The sequence below is a fragment of the Mustela lutreola genome, chromosome 1 (genome assembly GCF_030435805.1).
Source record: "Mustela lutreola isolate mMusLut2 chromosome 1, mMusLut2.pri, whole genome shotgun sequence".
Lineage (NCBI taxonomy): Eukaryota > Metazoa > Chordata > Mammalia > Carnivora > Mustelidae > Mustela > Mustela lutreola.
The window spans coordinates 194,155,735-194,172,726 of record NC_081290.1 but is presented as its reverse complement, the minus strand read 5'-3'; the positions used below and the strand labels follow the sequence as shown (position 1 = coordinate 194,172,726).

The 16,992-nt window shown below is 55.0% G+C and overlaps 1 protein-coding gene across 15 annotated transcripts in view; it reads right to left on the bottom strand.

The window, feature by feature from the left end:
* Positions 1 to 16,992, bottom strand: part of GRAMD1B (GRAM domain containing 1B) — a 242,751-nt gene that overhangs the window by 12,434 nt on the left and 213,325 nt on the right. For all 15 annotated transcript variants that reach the window (XM_059183486.1, XM_059183487.1, XM_059183484.1 and 12 more), the window contains 13 exons: positions 14,963 to 15,047; positions 14,428 to 14,531; positions 13,570 to 13,665; positions 12,167 to 12,247; positions 9,481 to 9,596; positions 7,531 to 7,687; positions 6,051 to 6,240; positions 4,365 to 4,508; positions 3,450 to 3,568; positions 3,050 to 3,192; positions 1,882 to 1,985; positions 1,201 to 1,404; positions 48 to 138 (listed from right to left, as the gene is read on the bottom strand). In XM_059183486.1, the coding sequence (XP_059039469.1) occupies positions 48 to 138; positions 1,201 to 1,404; positions 1,882 to 1,985; positions 3,050 to 3,192; positions 3,450 to 3,568; positions 4,365 to 4,508; positions 6,051 to 6,240; positions 7,531 to 7,687; positions 9,481 to 9,596; positions 12,167 to 12,247; positions 13,570 to 13,665; positions 14,428 to 14,531; positions 14,963 to 15,047 (1,634 nt within the window). The remainder of the gene's footprint in view (positions 1 to 47; positions 139 to 1,200; positions 1,405 to 1,881; positions 1,986 to 3,049; positions 3,193 to 3,449; positions 3,569 to 4,364; positions 4,509 to 6,050; positions 6,241 to 7,530; positions 7,688 to 9,480; positions 9,597 to 12,166; positions 12,248 to 13,569; positions 13,666 to 14,427; positions 14,532 to 14,962; positions 15,048 to 16,992) is intronic.

Here is a 16,992-nt window from a genome sequence, read left to right as displayed (position 1 = left end):
GGGAAGGTGCTGGTGCAGGGGTGGGGAGGAGAGCTGAGATCCCTTACACACAGCTGATAACCAGCAGCAGCTTGGACACACTCTGCAGGTGGAAACCGTTAGGGGTGTCCTCGGGGATATGCCGTGTCTGCGTGGAACCTGTGGGGAGAGTAAAGAGGCCATCACCACGGTGGCTCACGAGCCCCCTGGCTACCGTGACAGGGGTCAAGCACAGAGCTTCGGGGAATGACGGAGAGTTGTCCATGATGATTTCCCAGCAATGAGCGGACAGATACACCCAGCCCTCCAAAAGGGCAAGGGAAGCCCCCCAAGGGCAAGGTCATGGGCTGGGTCAGGCGAAGTGGACATTCAAGTCACCGAACAAACAAGAGACTCAACAGCCTTATGCAGCTAGGACATGCGAAGCGGGGACAAAGTAGCCGTGGCACAGACAACCGCACCGGGCTGGGTCCAGAGCCAGCTTTCAGCTCAGGCTGTGTCTGCAGCTAGTGCCGGGACGCTGAACAAGTCTCAGCTCCCCTCGGAGACTCAGTGCATTCACACGTGTCACATTAGAAATCCCCTACGTAAGGGAGAGGGACACAGAAGGCGGGCACCGTCTGTCCCTGCCGGTCCCTGCCCGTCCTCCAGTCCTGCCCCCACCCTGAGGCACGCCCCGGGGGTATGCAAAGCATGGCCTGAAAGATGCTGGACTGGCGGTCTCTGAGACTCCCTATGGTCTCTGAGGCTCCCTATGGCCACATGTCGCCGGGACTGAGTGAAGACATGAGGTTGTGTGTGGCTGGATGCAAAGAGGGAAACATGTCAAAGCGGGGGGGGGGGGTGGGGCTGGTGGGGGGGCTGCCTCAGACTCCCTGACATCTGTGTCAGGAAGGCACCTCTGGCCTGAGCTGCGGCTTCTCCCCGGTACATTTGCCAAAAACCTGGAAGCTGCTCGTTTGAGTCCATCGAGGCGGACATGGGAGTTCAGGGAACTTCTGTTCAGCAGACCCCACGTGTGGGTTCAGCAGGGACCGAGGAACAGAAAGGGCGAAGGGAAACAGGTAGTGGATCCAGAGGCTGAATGATGAGTCAGGGGCAAATAACATACGATCTGTACCCACGGACGCAAAAGGAGCGCATGTGTGTAGGTCCCGGCACTCAGCACAGGCAAGCTGCTCCGGGCCCCGAGCCCCGCCCCCACTGCCGGCGGGCGCACACCTGCCACGTGTTTGATCCTGTGGCCCACGTCTTCATCGGTGGGTGTGGTGACGGGGCTCATCACCTCTTCCAGATGAGGCACCCGCAGGTGGGCATGGGGACGCTTCCTCCTCCGAACCGCCGGGGCCTTGCTGGTCTTCTCTTTGGGAGACTGTCTGTGCATCTCAGCCAGGTACGTGCTCTCCGTCTTGGTCAGCTCGCTCTCTGTCCGAGACAGAATGCCACCTGCCTCCACCTGCAGCTCGACCCGCTGGCCTCCAGAGACAACGCTGCCTCCGGCCAGCCGAGCCCTCTCTCCGAGAACCCGTTTCCCACGCTGCACTCGGGGACACTGAGTGGGAGGGCAGGGGTCCCTTGGGGGCAGCAACGAGCCTCAGAAGTTCTACTGGGACGTACCCCCAGCCAGACCCCCCACTCTGGGTTTTGCTCAACACTGTGCAGAAACATAGGTTCCTGACATCCGCGCCCCCACGCAGACAGCTGGGGGCACGTCTCAGGTCCTCCCGGATGCATTCCCAGGCTCACCCTTCCTCTCCATACCGAATTACCCCCGGTGTGATGAGATGTGGTGGTCACATGTGGCCCCCACCTCCGTGTTTCCCACGCCCAACAGCGGCAGCTGTGCGGCCGAGCCCATGTGAGCCCTGCTGCACCAGTGCCGACGGCTGCAGCCCTGCTCACCGAGGTGGCGGAAGTAGTCCTCCAGCCCACTCCAGAAGTTCTTCTCGATGAACGTCTTCACCAAGCCCCAGGGCTGTTTGCGGTAGCGCAGCTCTGTGGAGACCCTGAGGAACAAGCCAGGAGCGAGATCAGCCGTTTCCCGGGATCCCCGCTCTACCGGGACAGACCCTTCGCACCACACCCACGGTGTCATCTCAGCTCCCTGAGCACTGCCGGAGGTCCGTGGAATGGGCAGATGGACCCTCCCTTTACAGGTGAGAAAATGGGACTTCCAGAACAGTCCGGCAGACCAAAGGCTAACATAGCAGGGCTCCGGACTGTGGGCCCACAGGTCTTTCATGAGGCCACACCGCCTCCTTCAGATGGGGCCAGGCCGCCGGCCGGCCGCGGGGGTCCTTGTCTTCTTCTGTAGACACCTGCTCATCCAGATCAGGCTCTGGGGTTCCATCACTCTGACCATTAGGGGAGTCATCTGCCACCGGCCCTGGCTCCCGCCTCTCCACTTCCCAAGAGCACACCCGCTCTTGCATTTTTCCAAGTATTCTCTCTCCCAGTCACGGGTCTCTCTGCTGCCCATGCCGTCTGCACACCAGCCCCTTCCCCTCCTCTCCTCCATGGCCCCGTGTCACCACAGCTCCCAGTTAACGCTCCCGTTTTTTAAGGCTGCCTGGCCCCCTTCCCTGCTGTCCTCGGGGACACCGCGGCCTAATGCGAGCAAACTGATGCTTGCGAGTCACCCCACCATCCCCTTCTGCCCTGCCACCAGGCAAATGTCACGGGTTACAGGGGAGGGGCGCCCTTCGGGGGGGGGGGGGTGCATCCGTAAGAAGCTGCCTCTGGGTGGCCTGGACAGAAAGGACGTGTCATCAAGAGACACTTCGAAAAAGCAGGAAGAGAGAAGCGTAGACATGGTGTGGGGCAGGATGGCGGGGGCAGGAGGGAGGAGACACATGGAGGTGCACAGGCACCCGACAGAAAAGTATTTTTAAAGAAGAGGATGAGAATGACACGGACCCTTTCTGAGACGTGGGGCTCGGAACGTCTCGACTCCTGAGAGGGCTCCCTGGGGCCCTTCACCAAAGCCCCATCTTAACGGCGACCGCACGAGCGAGGACACGCGCACACGCAGGGCGCCTCCCGGAACCCACGGGGCACTCCGGCCACCCACCTGAGCCGACTCTTGTTCCGAGCCACGCGGGTGAGCGTGTAGCGGTTGATGGTGTAGAAGTAGTCGTGGTAGGGCACGTCGTGCGTGAGGACCTCGGCGTCGATCACGTAGCATTCGCTCTCCTGGCTCGCCTTGTACATGGTCTGTGGGGACAGGGGACGAAACTGAGCAGACGTGCTGGGGAGAGCACCGCCCTCCCTTCTCTCCCCGCACCCACCCCCGGCTTCTGGGTGGAGACAGGGGACCCCGAACCTGGGGAAACGGCAGCCTGGTACGTGTCCCCGCCTCGGGGCACAACGACACAGGCACCCAGATTCCTCTTCACACCATCTACCCTCAATCCCTCAGACGGGGCAGAGGCTCTTCCCGCCGCTCCTCCGCACCCCCGCCCGCAGCTCACCTGTGTCTCCCTGACGGTGGCAGTTTTCGGAGCCAGAGGGTTGGTGAGGGTGATGGTGTACAGGATCACTCGGCTCTGGTTTCCGTTCTCTTCCTTCTTCCACGGGTGGAAGATGATATCTGAGGGTGGAGAAGAGCCCCGGAATGAGGGTGGGAGGGAGGCAGGCCGGCGCCATCTCTGAATTTCCCCTTCGAGCGAACCCTTGACTGTACTGGCGGCCGGCTGGCCCCCAATGGGAAGCCAATGGGAGCCCAAGGGCCCCGGGAGGAGGGTAGGAGGAGGGGGGAGTCAAAACAGAAAGAGGCCCATTGTAGCGCTGCCGAAATTCTGCACAGGGCTCCAGAGTGCTGATTGTTCCTGGGGCCGGGACAGGCCGTCCGGGGGCCACCTGCGGGGGTGCTGGCAACACTGGAGTCACTGTGGCGAGGGCCTGGGATCTTTGGGAACAAGTCCTTTCCTCTAAGGCATGGCCTCTGGGTGCCCTCCGTCTGCCCTCCCCTCCTGGCAGAGGGCGACGCTGATGCCCGGATGTTCTTTCATGGCCAGAGCGGCAGCCCTTGCGGTGGGGCAGAACAGGGGCAGGGGGGCGAGATGGGAGCAAAGCAGGAAGGAGGCGCAACGTCCTGGATGTGAATCCTGGCTCATGCCTGACTGAGCGACATGGCCCCTAGGCAAAGTGAGGACAGCTGGAGCTCAGGGTCCCTCACCAGTAACCCCAGGGATTGCAATGCTTGCACACGCGGCAGGCCCAAGGGTGACGTGAGATGGTGTCACGTGCTTGGCGCACTGGGGGGTGCCTGGCAGTAAGGGCTCGAGGCGCTTCTCTGTGAGACCATGAATCCTGGGCAATCTTGCTCCCTGGTGGGGAGGAAACTTGGGAAGAAGAGAAAGACGTGTGTCCCGAGAGGAACTGACCAGAGAAGCGCCGCTGCTCCATGAAGTCCCGCTGGAAGGGTGAGTCTGTGAACAGCAGGTCGTAGAGCTTGTCCACACTGAAGTTGAAGACCTCGTTCACGTACTGCCGGCCGCTCAGGTCCTCGTAGAAGGCCTGGACCTCCCCTGCACAGAAGAGGATGAGAAGGAGGGAATGAGGGCTGAGGGCTGAGGGCAGGCGGCCCCAGGGACAACCGCCAGGGGACTTCAGGGTCATGGGCCCCTGAGGGGCAAGAGCAGCCCTCGTGGGTAGCGGCTCATGACCTCACCATCTGTCCGTCTCCTCCTTTGCCAGCACACACACAGCTCACTCGAACAGGTACCCTTCCTTGACAAAGACTATGGGAATGTTCTGCTTGTTTTCCATTGTTAAACCTTGCTAAGGAAGCTGCTCTCAGATGAAGATTAAAATGAAGGAGGATTTCCTGAACCTAAAATCTATCAGTTATCCAGAATCTGTAAGTTAAGCATGACGGAGGACACATAGTTGCCCCTGCAACTATGGCACAGGGGCATTAAAGGGACATGGGTTCATCTGGAATGTCCAGCTGGGCTGGACTGCAGGGCGACCCTCTCTAACTACACAGAGCTGGCTCCTCTTTCATTAGGCGGCCAGCCTCCCCCAGGATTTTAATGCCTGTCACTTTTCTCAGGCTTCTATCTGCTCCGGGAGAATGTGCCTGGGACTACTCCTAGGTGTATTGCTAAAGTCCCGACACCCCAAGCCCTCGGCACCCCAGAGTCCCTAATCACTGCACCTACAGAGGCTGCTGTGTGGTCTCAAGCAAGAAGCTGACATTCCTGGTGCCCCTGCGGCTCAGAATCATACAGAGCCAGTGTCCGTGACCGGACAGGATAAGCACCGTCGGAGGGGGAAATGGTCACGTCTGAGTTGATGTGCATGTTGTGCAGTACCCGACCTGTGCAACCACTGGCACTGGCCTTGCATCCTAGATGGGACTGGGGGAGCTGGCCGAAGGTGAGGACACCACTCCAGGGGACCATCGAAGAGACGGTCCACAGGTATTTAAGTGAGCACTGTCTACGTACACGTGCTAGTCCTAGCCTAACCCCCCAAGTCCGTGGATCAACCCGTTTCATCAATACTGAAAATCAGGCCCCTGGGCCCCAGAATGCCAGAGGCAATGCACACCAGACCCAGGTCCTAGAACCTGACCCAAAAGAAGTACTACCTAGAAATACTAGAGAGCAGGGCAGGTTCCAGAGTCTGAGTGACCCGGCGACACCTTTTCTTGCAGCCTGGTCTAAAAAGCCAATGCTGGTGTCACTAGAGCAAGCTTCTAATAAGATCGCATTGTTCCAGGAAGCGGCTGACTGGCACTTTCCCATGGCACGTAAACACCGCCTTGCCTTGCATCTCTATGAGAACAGAGGTGCCAGGCAAGTCTGGTCAACAGGAGGAACTTTAGTGGCAAGACCGGACTGCAGGACAACACATGACCCATTCAGTACTGATAAACAAATATGGAATGAGAAGGATCCTGCAGTGGCTCTCCAGAAAATGCCCGTATGCTAATGACACACGAACCCACCCATCCACCAGAAACCCAGAGACCAACGGACTCCAGCCTCCACACAGGGACATCCTATTAGCCTTCAAACGGAGAGAGAAAGGGCGGCTCCGCACACCCACTTTCGAATGCCCACCTTCATCATGGGTGTCGGAAGAGTCACTGAGCTCAGTGGGGATGTCCTCGTTGTCATTGAAGTCCAGCGAAGGGGAGGTGACAGGCGCAATGATCTCAATCTTCTCACCAATGATGTTGTCAATGGCAAGCTCCTTCTCCAGGGAGCCCTCGCCCTCCAGCACCTCCTCCTCCAGGGGCAGGCCATCGAACTGGGGTGGAGACAGAGGGGTCACCCAAATAGGGCAAACTGCTCTGGGTCTCCTCTCCAAAGGGAGACTAGGGACCTGGCCCAGGGAGCTCTCACATTCACAACACAGCCCCTCAGGGGCTGGGCTGGAGTCCTGCTCTAGGGGTTTTCCCTAGCTCTTCCATGGAAGGCAGGAGAACCCAGTAGAAGGTTCTGACCTTGTACTACCATCACACAGTGCCCCAGCCCTAGCACCCAGCAGAGTCAGCTCCCGGAGCCACATCTCCCCCTGCTACAACAGGTCGGCCTGCCTCTCACGAGTGCTCATCTGCTAAGAGGCTTCAAATCTTCCTAAGTGCTTTTTAATTTATTCTCCCCTTAGCCCTAGAAGGGAACAGAGACAAACCTTTTTATTTTTAGGACAACCTTAGAGATGGAAAATGGAGATTAGGCACAGATGAATGACGTTTTCATTCTAAGGTCTGACCCCTGAGCCAATGGAGTATGTGTCTCCCCTCTCTGGGAATCCTTTCCAAGAATCCCCGCCCATTCTTCAAGCCGCCAGTGCACACCCAACACTTCCTCTGTCAAGTTCCCATCCCTTCTGTAGCCAGTCTCAGAGAACAAAGGCCTTTCTTAATATATTTTTATCTCTTTCGCAAAGTCTAGCACAGTGGAAAAATAAACTGGGAGCGTATACACTAGGAACTCAAAAACTAATTGTTGAATGACTGAACAGATAACAGATTGCAGCCCTAGATTCACATGCAATTTTGACCTTGTATCAAGGCAGTTAAAAAAAAAAAGAGACCTGGGATAGTTCTCCATAGAGGGGCTGACCTGGAGCAGTCACACCATGAACTTGGAATGGTTTTCGTATGCTCACTAGCCAAATAAAACCTTGCATCCAAGGCACGGGACTACAGCATCAGAACAAGAGAGCCCTTGGGGCGCCTGGGTGGCTCAGTGGGTTAAGCCTCTGCCTTCGGCTCAGGTCATGATCCCAGGGTCCTGGGATCGAGCCCCGCATCGGGCTCTCTGCTCAGCAGAGAACCAGTTTCCCTTCCTCTCTCTCTGCCTGCCTCTCTGCCTACTTGTGATCTCTCTCTGTCAAATAAATAAAATCTTTAAAAAAAAAAAAAAAGAACAAGAGAGCCCGTAGGCTCCTGGAGGCCTCCCTGAATCACCTCGCCACAGGGTAAGCAACCTCCCTTCTCCCCGTGCCCCAGGCCGGGGTGCTGGGGAGAGTGCACTGGGCTGGGAAACACCGACTACGGGACGAGGGGCAGAAGAAAGGTCCCATTGCCCATACCGAGACAGGGGCCTCGCTGCTCCCTGTGGACGTCAGCGTGCTGTTGGTGATGGACTTCTTGGGGAGCTGCGGACTGGCATCCGGCTTGGTCTCGATGCTGCTTTTGGATGAGCTGTCGTTCACTTCGTTCTCTTCCACGGGGATCTCCTCACAGTAGCTGAGAGATGACAGCACGAATCCCTGTCCCCTCGGCAGTCAAGACCGCTGACTATTCTAAGAACCTCACATCTGTCTACCTGTCCCCAACTATGGGCTTTCTTGCTTCTTCACTGTAGCCAGGATCTTCCTCTAAACACCACCTCCCTGCTACACAACATTCCCGAAACCTCCACCCCACCTCGCACTCCCCTCCCCAGGTATGATTTCTGGCTCCAAAGTCACCTATTTTCTGCATACTCTCCTTAGATTTAACCCTATCCTATAACCCCAACCTATGACTGTTCCATGTCGTAAACGATCTTTCTTCCATGGCACCCCACCCCATCCCAACCTCACCACTGACAGAAACACCTGGGACATTCTGAGAATACATTTTATTTCCCACGGAGTGATGAGGATGGGACCCTCCACAAGTGTCCTTTGGTGATAACACCCAGATTCAGGATCCTAACTAGTGAGCTTCTTTGCCCTGGACACCGGAAGGGGAACCCTTCTTGAGAGAAGGGTGGGTGCCTGTCTAGGGACACTTCAGCCTCTCCCAAGGGAGAAATCAGCCCTGTGATCAACATCTGACTCACACTTTGCCTATCACCCCACCTGGACACAAGACAACTCTGAGTAACCTATGACACGTCTGCTCAAGACAGGCAGATGTTCACCGAGATTAAGGGGTATCACTACTGAGGGTCACTACTCCACGCACTTTCCCTGCTTTCCACGGCTCTGTGCCTCGCATGCCACCACCAGGCCTCTATCTACCTGCCCACCTCGAGCAGGGCTAGTACGGCTTCGAGGCCCCATCCTTCCTTCTCAACACATCAACAACACGGGATACAGCGACGCTCCCTTCTCTCAAAGCTTCCTTCCCTTGGCTCCGAGCATGTGAGCTCTCCTAGCATTCCTCCTACCTGGCTAGATGTTCCTTCAGGATTTCTTTTGCTGCTGCTTCCTCCTGCTGAGTGCTCCCAGGCCCAGTCCTCGAACTTCCTATGTTCATCCAACCATTTGTGGTTGTGGCTAATCTCCTAGCTAGCCACAAAATTCCCAGGTTTAGGCACCTCGCCCACACTTCCCTGGTAAACTCCACACTCACATCCACAAATGTCTATGTGACATCTCCATTTGGCCAGCTGTCATCTCAAACCCAACTTGCCTGATCTTCCCCCAAAGTCTGTTCTGTAGCGCTGTCCATCTCGGTTTGAAACAGCCCTAGGCTTCCGGCTGATAAATCCAAGGAAACCTTAAAGCTATCTTTGGTTCCTTTCCAATCTGTCAGCAAATCCTTCAAAATAGACCTGATTCCACTTTCAAAATATATTCAGCAACGAACCACTGCCTGCCACTTCTATTGCTGTCCTCCCCGCCCGAACCCCTTCACCTCTCCTCTATCGGATCTCAATTACTCAACAGCCTCTCAGCCTCTCAGCCCACCGCCCTTGTTCCTCCCTGGTCTATTTCCAATGCAGGAGCCAGAGCGATCCTGTTAAAACGTTAACTCAGATCTGATCAATTACCAACTCAAAGCCTTCCCACGGCTTCCCAGCCCATTTGCGGAATAAAATCCAATCGTTGCACTGGCCAAAAGGCCTTCAGGATCCGGCCCCCGGCCTCTCCTCCTCCTGCTGGCCCTTTGTTCATTCTGTCCAGCCACCCACTGGCTCTTCCCTCTGCCTGCGAGGGTCTTCCCACTCTTCCCCCTCACTCAGGCAACGCTCCCTAGGGAGGCTGCCACCAGCATCCCAGCCCCTCTTGGAGGCGCTCCCTGGGCAGCTGCCCCTCTGCCTTGCTCACCCCATCGTGTTGAAGTCGTCATCAGGGGGCACGTAGTCCTCATCGTCACTGGTAAGGCCCAGTTCATTCCCGTAGCACTGGTGAACGAAGTGCCAGAGCTCCTTGGGGCAGAGGGGCTGCGGGGACAACAGAGGGACTCTGACCTTTCCTTCCTTGGGACCCCATGCTACACAGAGGCACTGAGCTGGACTCCCTTGGGGGTAGGAGAAGCGGACCTCCATTCTCCCTCGCCGGACTAAGTGGAGAGCAATGCCGCTTTCACTTCCTTGTACCTCCTCCCAGGATCACATCAAGACACCAATCTTCTGCCTAAAGATACAGCCTCCAGCCAACCCAGGAACCTGGCCCTGTTCCCACAACTCAGGTCTGCGTAATGGGATCAACTGCCCCCTTCAGGATGGTAACTACCCATGTTCTGCTTCCATGGAAGAGGTCGAGCATTAAGCATGATCAATCAATGTGAATCTTAGAGCCAAGGCGATCACAGAGCTTCTGATGAGGACCTGGTTCCTGGAGGCAGTCTCCCCAATACACAGAAACCTCCTCATACTAACGGTGACCACGCAAACAGGCCCCACTGCTTCACAGAACGAGGTGTGACCTCGAAGGTGGCCATTCCGTCGTCGGACATTTCCTGTGGCTAGAAAGAAGCCTATGTGCTCATCATTGAAGGGGCCTCAAAGGGGAGCACATCCAACCCTCTCCTGGCTACCTCCACACCTCCTTCTTTCTTCTCCACCAGAATGAGTCTGCCTACAGTTCTGGGTGCTGCTAGCCCCACTCCTTATTTCACCACGGGCCTACGTGCCCTCCTCAAAAGCTCTGTCCTGAGAAAAGTGAGCTCCCGTGGGGTTCAGATTTGTGGGAAAAGAGGCAACAGAATGTGGAAAAAACAATGACAGGAGGGACATGGAGGAGTCCTCAGGTGGGAGCGGGGCAGAAGGTGGCAGGGTCAGGATGTGAGAAAGAGGGCCAGAGCCTTAAGGAAAAACAGAAGGAGTCAAAACACAAAGAAATATTTTACATCGAACTTAAAGAGCGGTTCCCATCAACAGATCATAAAGAAACTGAGAATTCTCCGAGATCAGCCTTTCCTCGTGTGGTTTAGGAAGCAGGCAGTGCTTCTGGCCTGCCGGCTGAGGCGAACTGTCCAGAATGGCACAGCCCAGGGCTCCCTCTGAGCCGGCCGGTGCTGGCCCTCACCAAGTCAGAGGGAGGCATCTCCTCCTTTCTCCGGGCCCCCTGCCTCCCATCTCCGGGCCTGACGTAGATCATTCACCCCGCCGGAGACACGTTTGCCTCGCTGCCTCACCACGTCCTCCCCTTTGTCACCATTCCCCTTCTCCACGCACCCCTCTCTGATCCATCCGCCAGGCTCGGCCTGCCGGACCACAAGCAGGACCAGGACAGTCGGCAGACCTCTGCTGTGTCAGAGCTTCTGTCTTATTCAGAAAGGACAGTGTCCGTGAACTGAATGAAAAATGCCAACCTGCCAGTGGAGGTTCAAATACACAATCATTTTACTATTACTGATGGCTACTAAAGGCAGAAGATCGCAGCGCAGATAAGTTAACCTGGATTCGGGCCAGGGCTATAGGCCTTCAGGTCAAAAGAAATTCTAAATAATAAAGTCTGCCCAGTTTACTTTAGATTGCTTAAGAGTCAAGGTGGATAAATATGTGTCATGTATATAATTATAACCATGTAACTTTTCTACCGTGTCTCTTGCCCTGGCTTGGGGCTGATTTCCCAACACTCTCCCCCGCACTGGCCCGGGCATCTGAGTAGGAGTTCTCGAAGGAATGTGGCCATATCATCACCAATATCCGTGTCCCCTCAGAGTCCCTCATACACTCGAATCGTCAGATTAGGGGGATATATTAACTCTATTTTCCCGTTTTCTGAATTTTTGATGCTCTGGCATCCGAGTCCTTGCCGACCGGTGAGGGAATGTCCGCCCCAGGGTTAGCTAATTCCTGGAGACAGAAAACAACTCTCCGAGAAGGGCACGTTTTATGTCACTGGCCAATCCAAAGCCTGGACCCTCAAGCCCCTTCTCTCCTAGCTCCTTAGAGTCGGGGCCCATGTTACCTGGCCTTAGGGATCCCAGCGACAGGAAACCAGAGACAGTCTCCATGTCCCAAGGCCTGATGGAATTATTCAAACAAGCCAATCCTAAACCTGGTTGGCCCTTACCCGGCCTCACCATTCCTTCCTGCAAAAGCCACAAGGAAAGCTCTTGCCCATGCTTTCCCCGTATGCTCTCTACCTCCTAACGGACAGTGGTCTCCTTCCCTTCCCCATGTGATCTGCGAGGTGTGACAGGCCTCTGCCTCTAGGAACCTGTGAGTATAGAAACGGATTCCTCGCTGACAGTCCTTTCCACCTCTGCAGGTCTCACAAACCCTGGCATGTTTCAGACGGTGGAATGGAAGTGCCTGAAGTCAGCAAGGGCCTTGCTCCAGGCAACGACTGGGCAGCTCAAAAGAACACCACCAGGAGGAGAACAGAGAACTCACCCAAGTCTGAGGGACTTCCAGAACCTTGATGACACACGGGCTGCTCTGGAACCAGCCCATGTCACGGAAGCCCACTCTCGCCAAGGAGCCCTCACCCCAGGGGAAAGAACATTCCAGGTGGATGTGCGTCCTAGGCTGAAGGAAGGAAGCAGCTGGGCAGTACTCACCTTTTCCAGGAGAGCATTCTGCCAGAGCCGGAACATCATCATGTATGTCCTGTCCCGGGCCCCAAACGATGTGAAAAAGTGCTAGGTGGGAACAGAAGACAGCAAGAAGAATCCTTTAAGACTCACAATATAATGGAGGGAGATGAGATAGTGTGCTTCATCCTTTTAAGGAAAGCTGCTGACTTCCTCCCCAAATACTACGGACTCAGTTATCCACGACCATGACACCAACGTACTCTAGTGAGAGGGACCAGGCCATGGGGCCCAGGCACTTGGGACCTCCAAGTCCACAGTGGCCCTAAGTCCTTCGGTATTCACCCCTGCTTTCCAAGGCGCATGTCCCTCTGTTTGGGAGGTTTTCATCTCCATAAAACAACTTTCCTCACCCACTGACTGGACCCGGGTTAAGTGGTGAGCCGTGAGCCAGACTTTGGGTAGGAGAAGACAAACCTTCTCACCCTCTCATTCGCTAATTCAACAAATATTTGAATACAGTACGTGCTGGGTATGATTTTGCATATTTGGGGTACAATGACAATCAAAACAGAAAGGCTGGCTCTTACTGTGCTTACATGTTAGGGGGGACCCATAGAACACATGGGAAGGAAATGATGGGGATCCAGATGTCCTGAGCATGACGCTGCTTCACCTAAACCACACAAAAGCTTGGAAGAAAAACTAATGGCCAATGCCTAATCAAGAGAAACAAGCTGGTGGGATTAGGGGTCTTATGTCATCACAAGGCTGACTGATGTCAGAAACAGAACTCAAACCAAAGACTACCTGACCCAAAATCTCATGGCTGTTGCCACTGAACTCCCCAAGTCCAAGGGCTCCGCAGTCCTGTGTTCGGCTCAGGCCTAGTTCACCCCCAGCCCTGAATCTCTCAGTCTCCAGGCGCTGGTTAAAGGTCAAAGATCCCAGTATTTCCTCGGCCCTGTAGGTTACCTTCCACGTTTCCCCCAGGCTGACCATCCACTTCCTACCGGACTCTGCCAATAGGTAGTAACAACTCATATTTGCAAAGCGCTGTACAATTCAGTGTTTTCGAATCCGTGACGTCATTTCAAGCCTTTGTCATAGGAATGACTGGCACCATGTTACCATGAGAAAACTTAAGTGAAGAGACGTTACATGCCACACCCATGGTGACGGGACTCAAATTCAAGTGCTCTGGCTCCAAGTCCAATGGACTGACCTTCCGTCCTCACCCCTGCTCAGACTCCAAACACTCCAATCCAATGGAGGTGGTCCCCACCATCTCCATCACCTTCCCATCCCCCTCCCCCATCCTCCTGGCCTCCATATTCATGCAGTTGAAGGACAGAAATACAGAAATGGGGTGGGGGGTGCTGGGGACTGGGGTGCCAGGGAGTAGAAGGTCCAAGATTAGCCTCACTTACCTTTTCAGAGTCAGTGCAAACTTGAATGGCATTGGGAATGAGGCGAGCTGTTTTCTCTTTAGTCATGGAGCAGATGTCTTTCAAACGGACCGTCAGCTGGCACCCCACAGGGACGGAGAACAGATAACAAGCAAGAAGAGACATTCACTGAGTCAGCCACGAGTGTTTTAAGTGGCGCCCATTCAGAGGGAGGAAATCACATCTCAGTTTACTTATTTCTAAACCTGGAAGGGACACCCGTTAGACATCACCTGGTTTAGCTCCCTATTTCCCAGAGGCCATGCAGCAAGGTGGTGGCTGAGCCCCGCCTCGAGCCCAGCGGTGTCTCAGCTGCAGGTCCAGGCAGCCTGCCTTCTCCTGTCTACACAGTCTGATCAATGTGCACAGACCCCATCGCTGCTTGGCACTTACACAGACACAGGACAATGACGCTGGATGGAACCATAAAAGTCACCAGCTTATCTCTTTCTGCTTTATTTTATAAGATGCGGAGGCAGAGAAAGAATAAAGGACTAGCCTCCCTAGACACAGCTCACTAGGTGGAAAACCCAGGTAACGTTCAACCCGGCCCTGAGTGCCAAGGCCAACGCCCCTTGGACTCAGCTACTCCACCTCCTGCGATGACCCTTGCCGAATGCTTACCCCCACTAGCCAAAAGCAAATCCTTTCATGCTCTCTTCTGCACCCAAGATGGAGGGAGGGGAAGACATGGCAGAGGAGATCTCGCCCTGAAGACTCAGGCATGTCCTTTTATGCAAAGGTGTGGGTAGAGCAGGAAGTCAACCAAAGGGGGAGAGTAGGGGACTTGCTCAGTGTTAGCCAAGGGGACAGCCCAGGGAGAAAGCCCCAGGTCTTTACCAGAGTTTCCCAGCGGAAGATGTTGCTGTAGAAGCAGATCCAATTTTCAGAGAGGTAGAGTCGGCCTTGAAGAAGAATGTCTCTTTGGAGTGCACATGAGTAATCTGCGGTAGGATGGGGGACAGAGGAAGCATCTTCAGCGAACCACTACCAACGAGGCCCGCCCTCCCTCCCACCAGCACTGCGGGAGCTCCGCTGCCTGCCACTCACAAGGTGGGTGAGACACTTGAACTAGTGGCCAAGGGGGTCCCCAGCAGCTGATGTGACGTGAAACACGCCTCTGCTGGAGGCAGAGGGACGGGGGAGGTGTCAGAGAGGACAAGAAAATCAGAGGGAGTAGAGGCTGATCAAAGTCAACGGACACCCCTCCCCCATCCAGGTTACCCCAACCCTTCACTGCTGGGCCACCTGCAGAGGGAAGAGTGGCAGTGACTCATCCTGGGCGGGGCTCTCTGCCGGGGGCCATCCCACACACGGTGCCCAGCCCAGACTTCCTTCCCGCTCTCACCCCCTGCTCTCGGGGTCCCCGGCTCACCAACAATGAGACGCTCCGTGTCTGGAAGTTGCTTAAAGAGCTTTCGGAAGTCTTCATTTCTCTGCTTGTAAGTTGGGCTTAATACCTGCGCGACAATGACTGAGGTTAGCAGGACATCCCCAGGTTCTGTGCGGATGGGGAGGAAGACACAGCAAGAGCACCTGCTGGCAGGTTTAAAGGGCGAAGATGAGGCTCTGTTATTCCACAGACCCTACGCAGCCCGGTGAGGCCTGGGGGCTTCAGCATGTATGGATAAGCACCCCAGGGAGAATCAGACACTCGAAAGGGTTTGTATCCAGTGTCCATCAATGAGAAAATGTCAAACATGCTAAGCAGGGCCCTACTGGATACCAAGAAGAGAAAGGAAGGAGGGACCGCTCCAGGGAGCTTCCCAGGACCCACCACGAGAGCTACTGCTGTCCTGCCTTCTGCCAGCAGGAAGTCCCACCTTGACAGCAAAACGGGGGCCTGAAAGGTACTCCCCCTAGGTACCCAAAATACGACGGTACTCAGTGCATCTCTTAGAAGCAGAGGTTATCGTCACTGACCTAGTAAGTACCTGGCTGGGTACGATATTCACAACTGGAAAAGAAAAATCCTACAATGGAAGACTATTACGATGGGACTTGTCGATTGTATCTCAGTGAAACGGGGTGGGGGAGAACTGTACTTTACCAAGACTAGATTAAACAGCAACAACAACAACATAAAACCAGTACTAGAAAAAGCACAGAAGCAGAGAATTTAAAAGTGTGTCTGGCAACTTGGAGGCACAACACCTTGAGGCCCTCCCCACCTTTTACAAGCCCATCTAACCCAACCCTTCCATTAGCGATGAGAAAAATGAAGGCCCGAGAGGAGACCCCTGCCCAGGAGGCCCCAGGCTGGTCAGTGACAGATTTCTGCATCCCAGGTCCTCTGCTCCCCCTGAGTCACCCCCCCGAGCCTGTGCCCACTCAGCTTTTTGGATGCAGACCTATCCCCATAAACTGCCTTAGCAAATCCTCCTTGGAAATTCCCTCAGTCAGCTGAACAGACAGGAAACCTGATCTAAGATTACAATCTTAAAAAAAAAAAAAAGGCAGCATATCCTATGGCTGAAAGGAACCCAAGGATGACACATGAAGACGAGGGCACGACCCAGGAAGAGCCACGCATCACGACAGAGAGACACCTGCCCTCCAGCCAGGCGAGTCACTGACTGGCCTACTCATGCCGGGAGTGCCCCCAGATTGTCCTGATGGTGGTGACAGGTAGGTCTTGGCCATTTACACTTTCCATCCACGTCCTTGGCAATGCACCGATATACAGCTGTGGCAGCAACACGACGTGCTTTAGTCGGTGACTTCTGGCTTTCTACAAAGCTTGAGTGGCCCGTGAGCAAGCCACGTTCAGGGCACCTGCTTGGCGAGCTGAGCTAAGTGGCCTGTTGGCTTTTGTGCTAGAGGCAAGGGAATATTTCAGGAAGCTGGAGGAGAGAGGAATGGCAGGATTTCAGTTTGGGGGAGGATTTCCAGGACAGAGAGAGAAGACAGTGCTTTCAGCTATGCTGTCTATATTTAATTTGGCTTTGAAACTTCTGTCTTGGCTGGTTTATAAAATGAGCCATCCTGGTAGTAGTCAATGCCCGGCTACCTTCCCCAAAGGCACGCTATGCTGTAGAAGCCCAAAGTCACCTCCTGTATGTCTGAGCCAAGCATCAGGGCCACTGGGAGTGAATATCTAGAAACCAACCTATCCTCTGACTTTTAAAAAAACCTCCAAATACCACACTCCTCTTGCCCATAGGTTGATTCCAGACTGATACTGAGATAGCCCATCCAGCCAGCGCCCTGGCCTTGCAGAGCACAGCCCACACAATGAAAACCCCTGCTTGCCCACCTGATCGTCGCTAAGTTCCTAATTATGCCTAAGTGACCCTGTACAGCTGCAGCTGAGCGAACGTGAAATGAGATGACCACGCACCCCGCGTTGCCTTTAGCCGTTCCCATGCTTCGTTTCATCGGACCACAGGCTGTTTCCCTTATTCC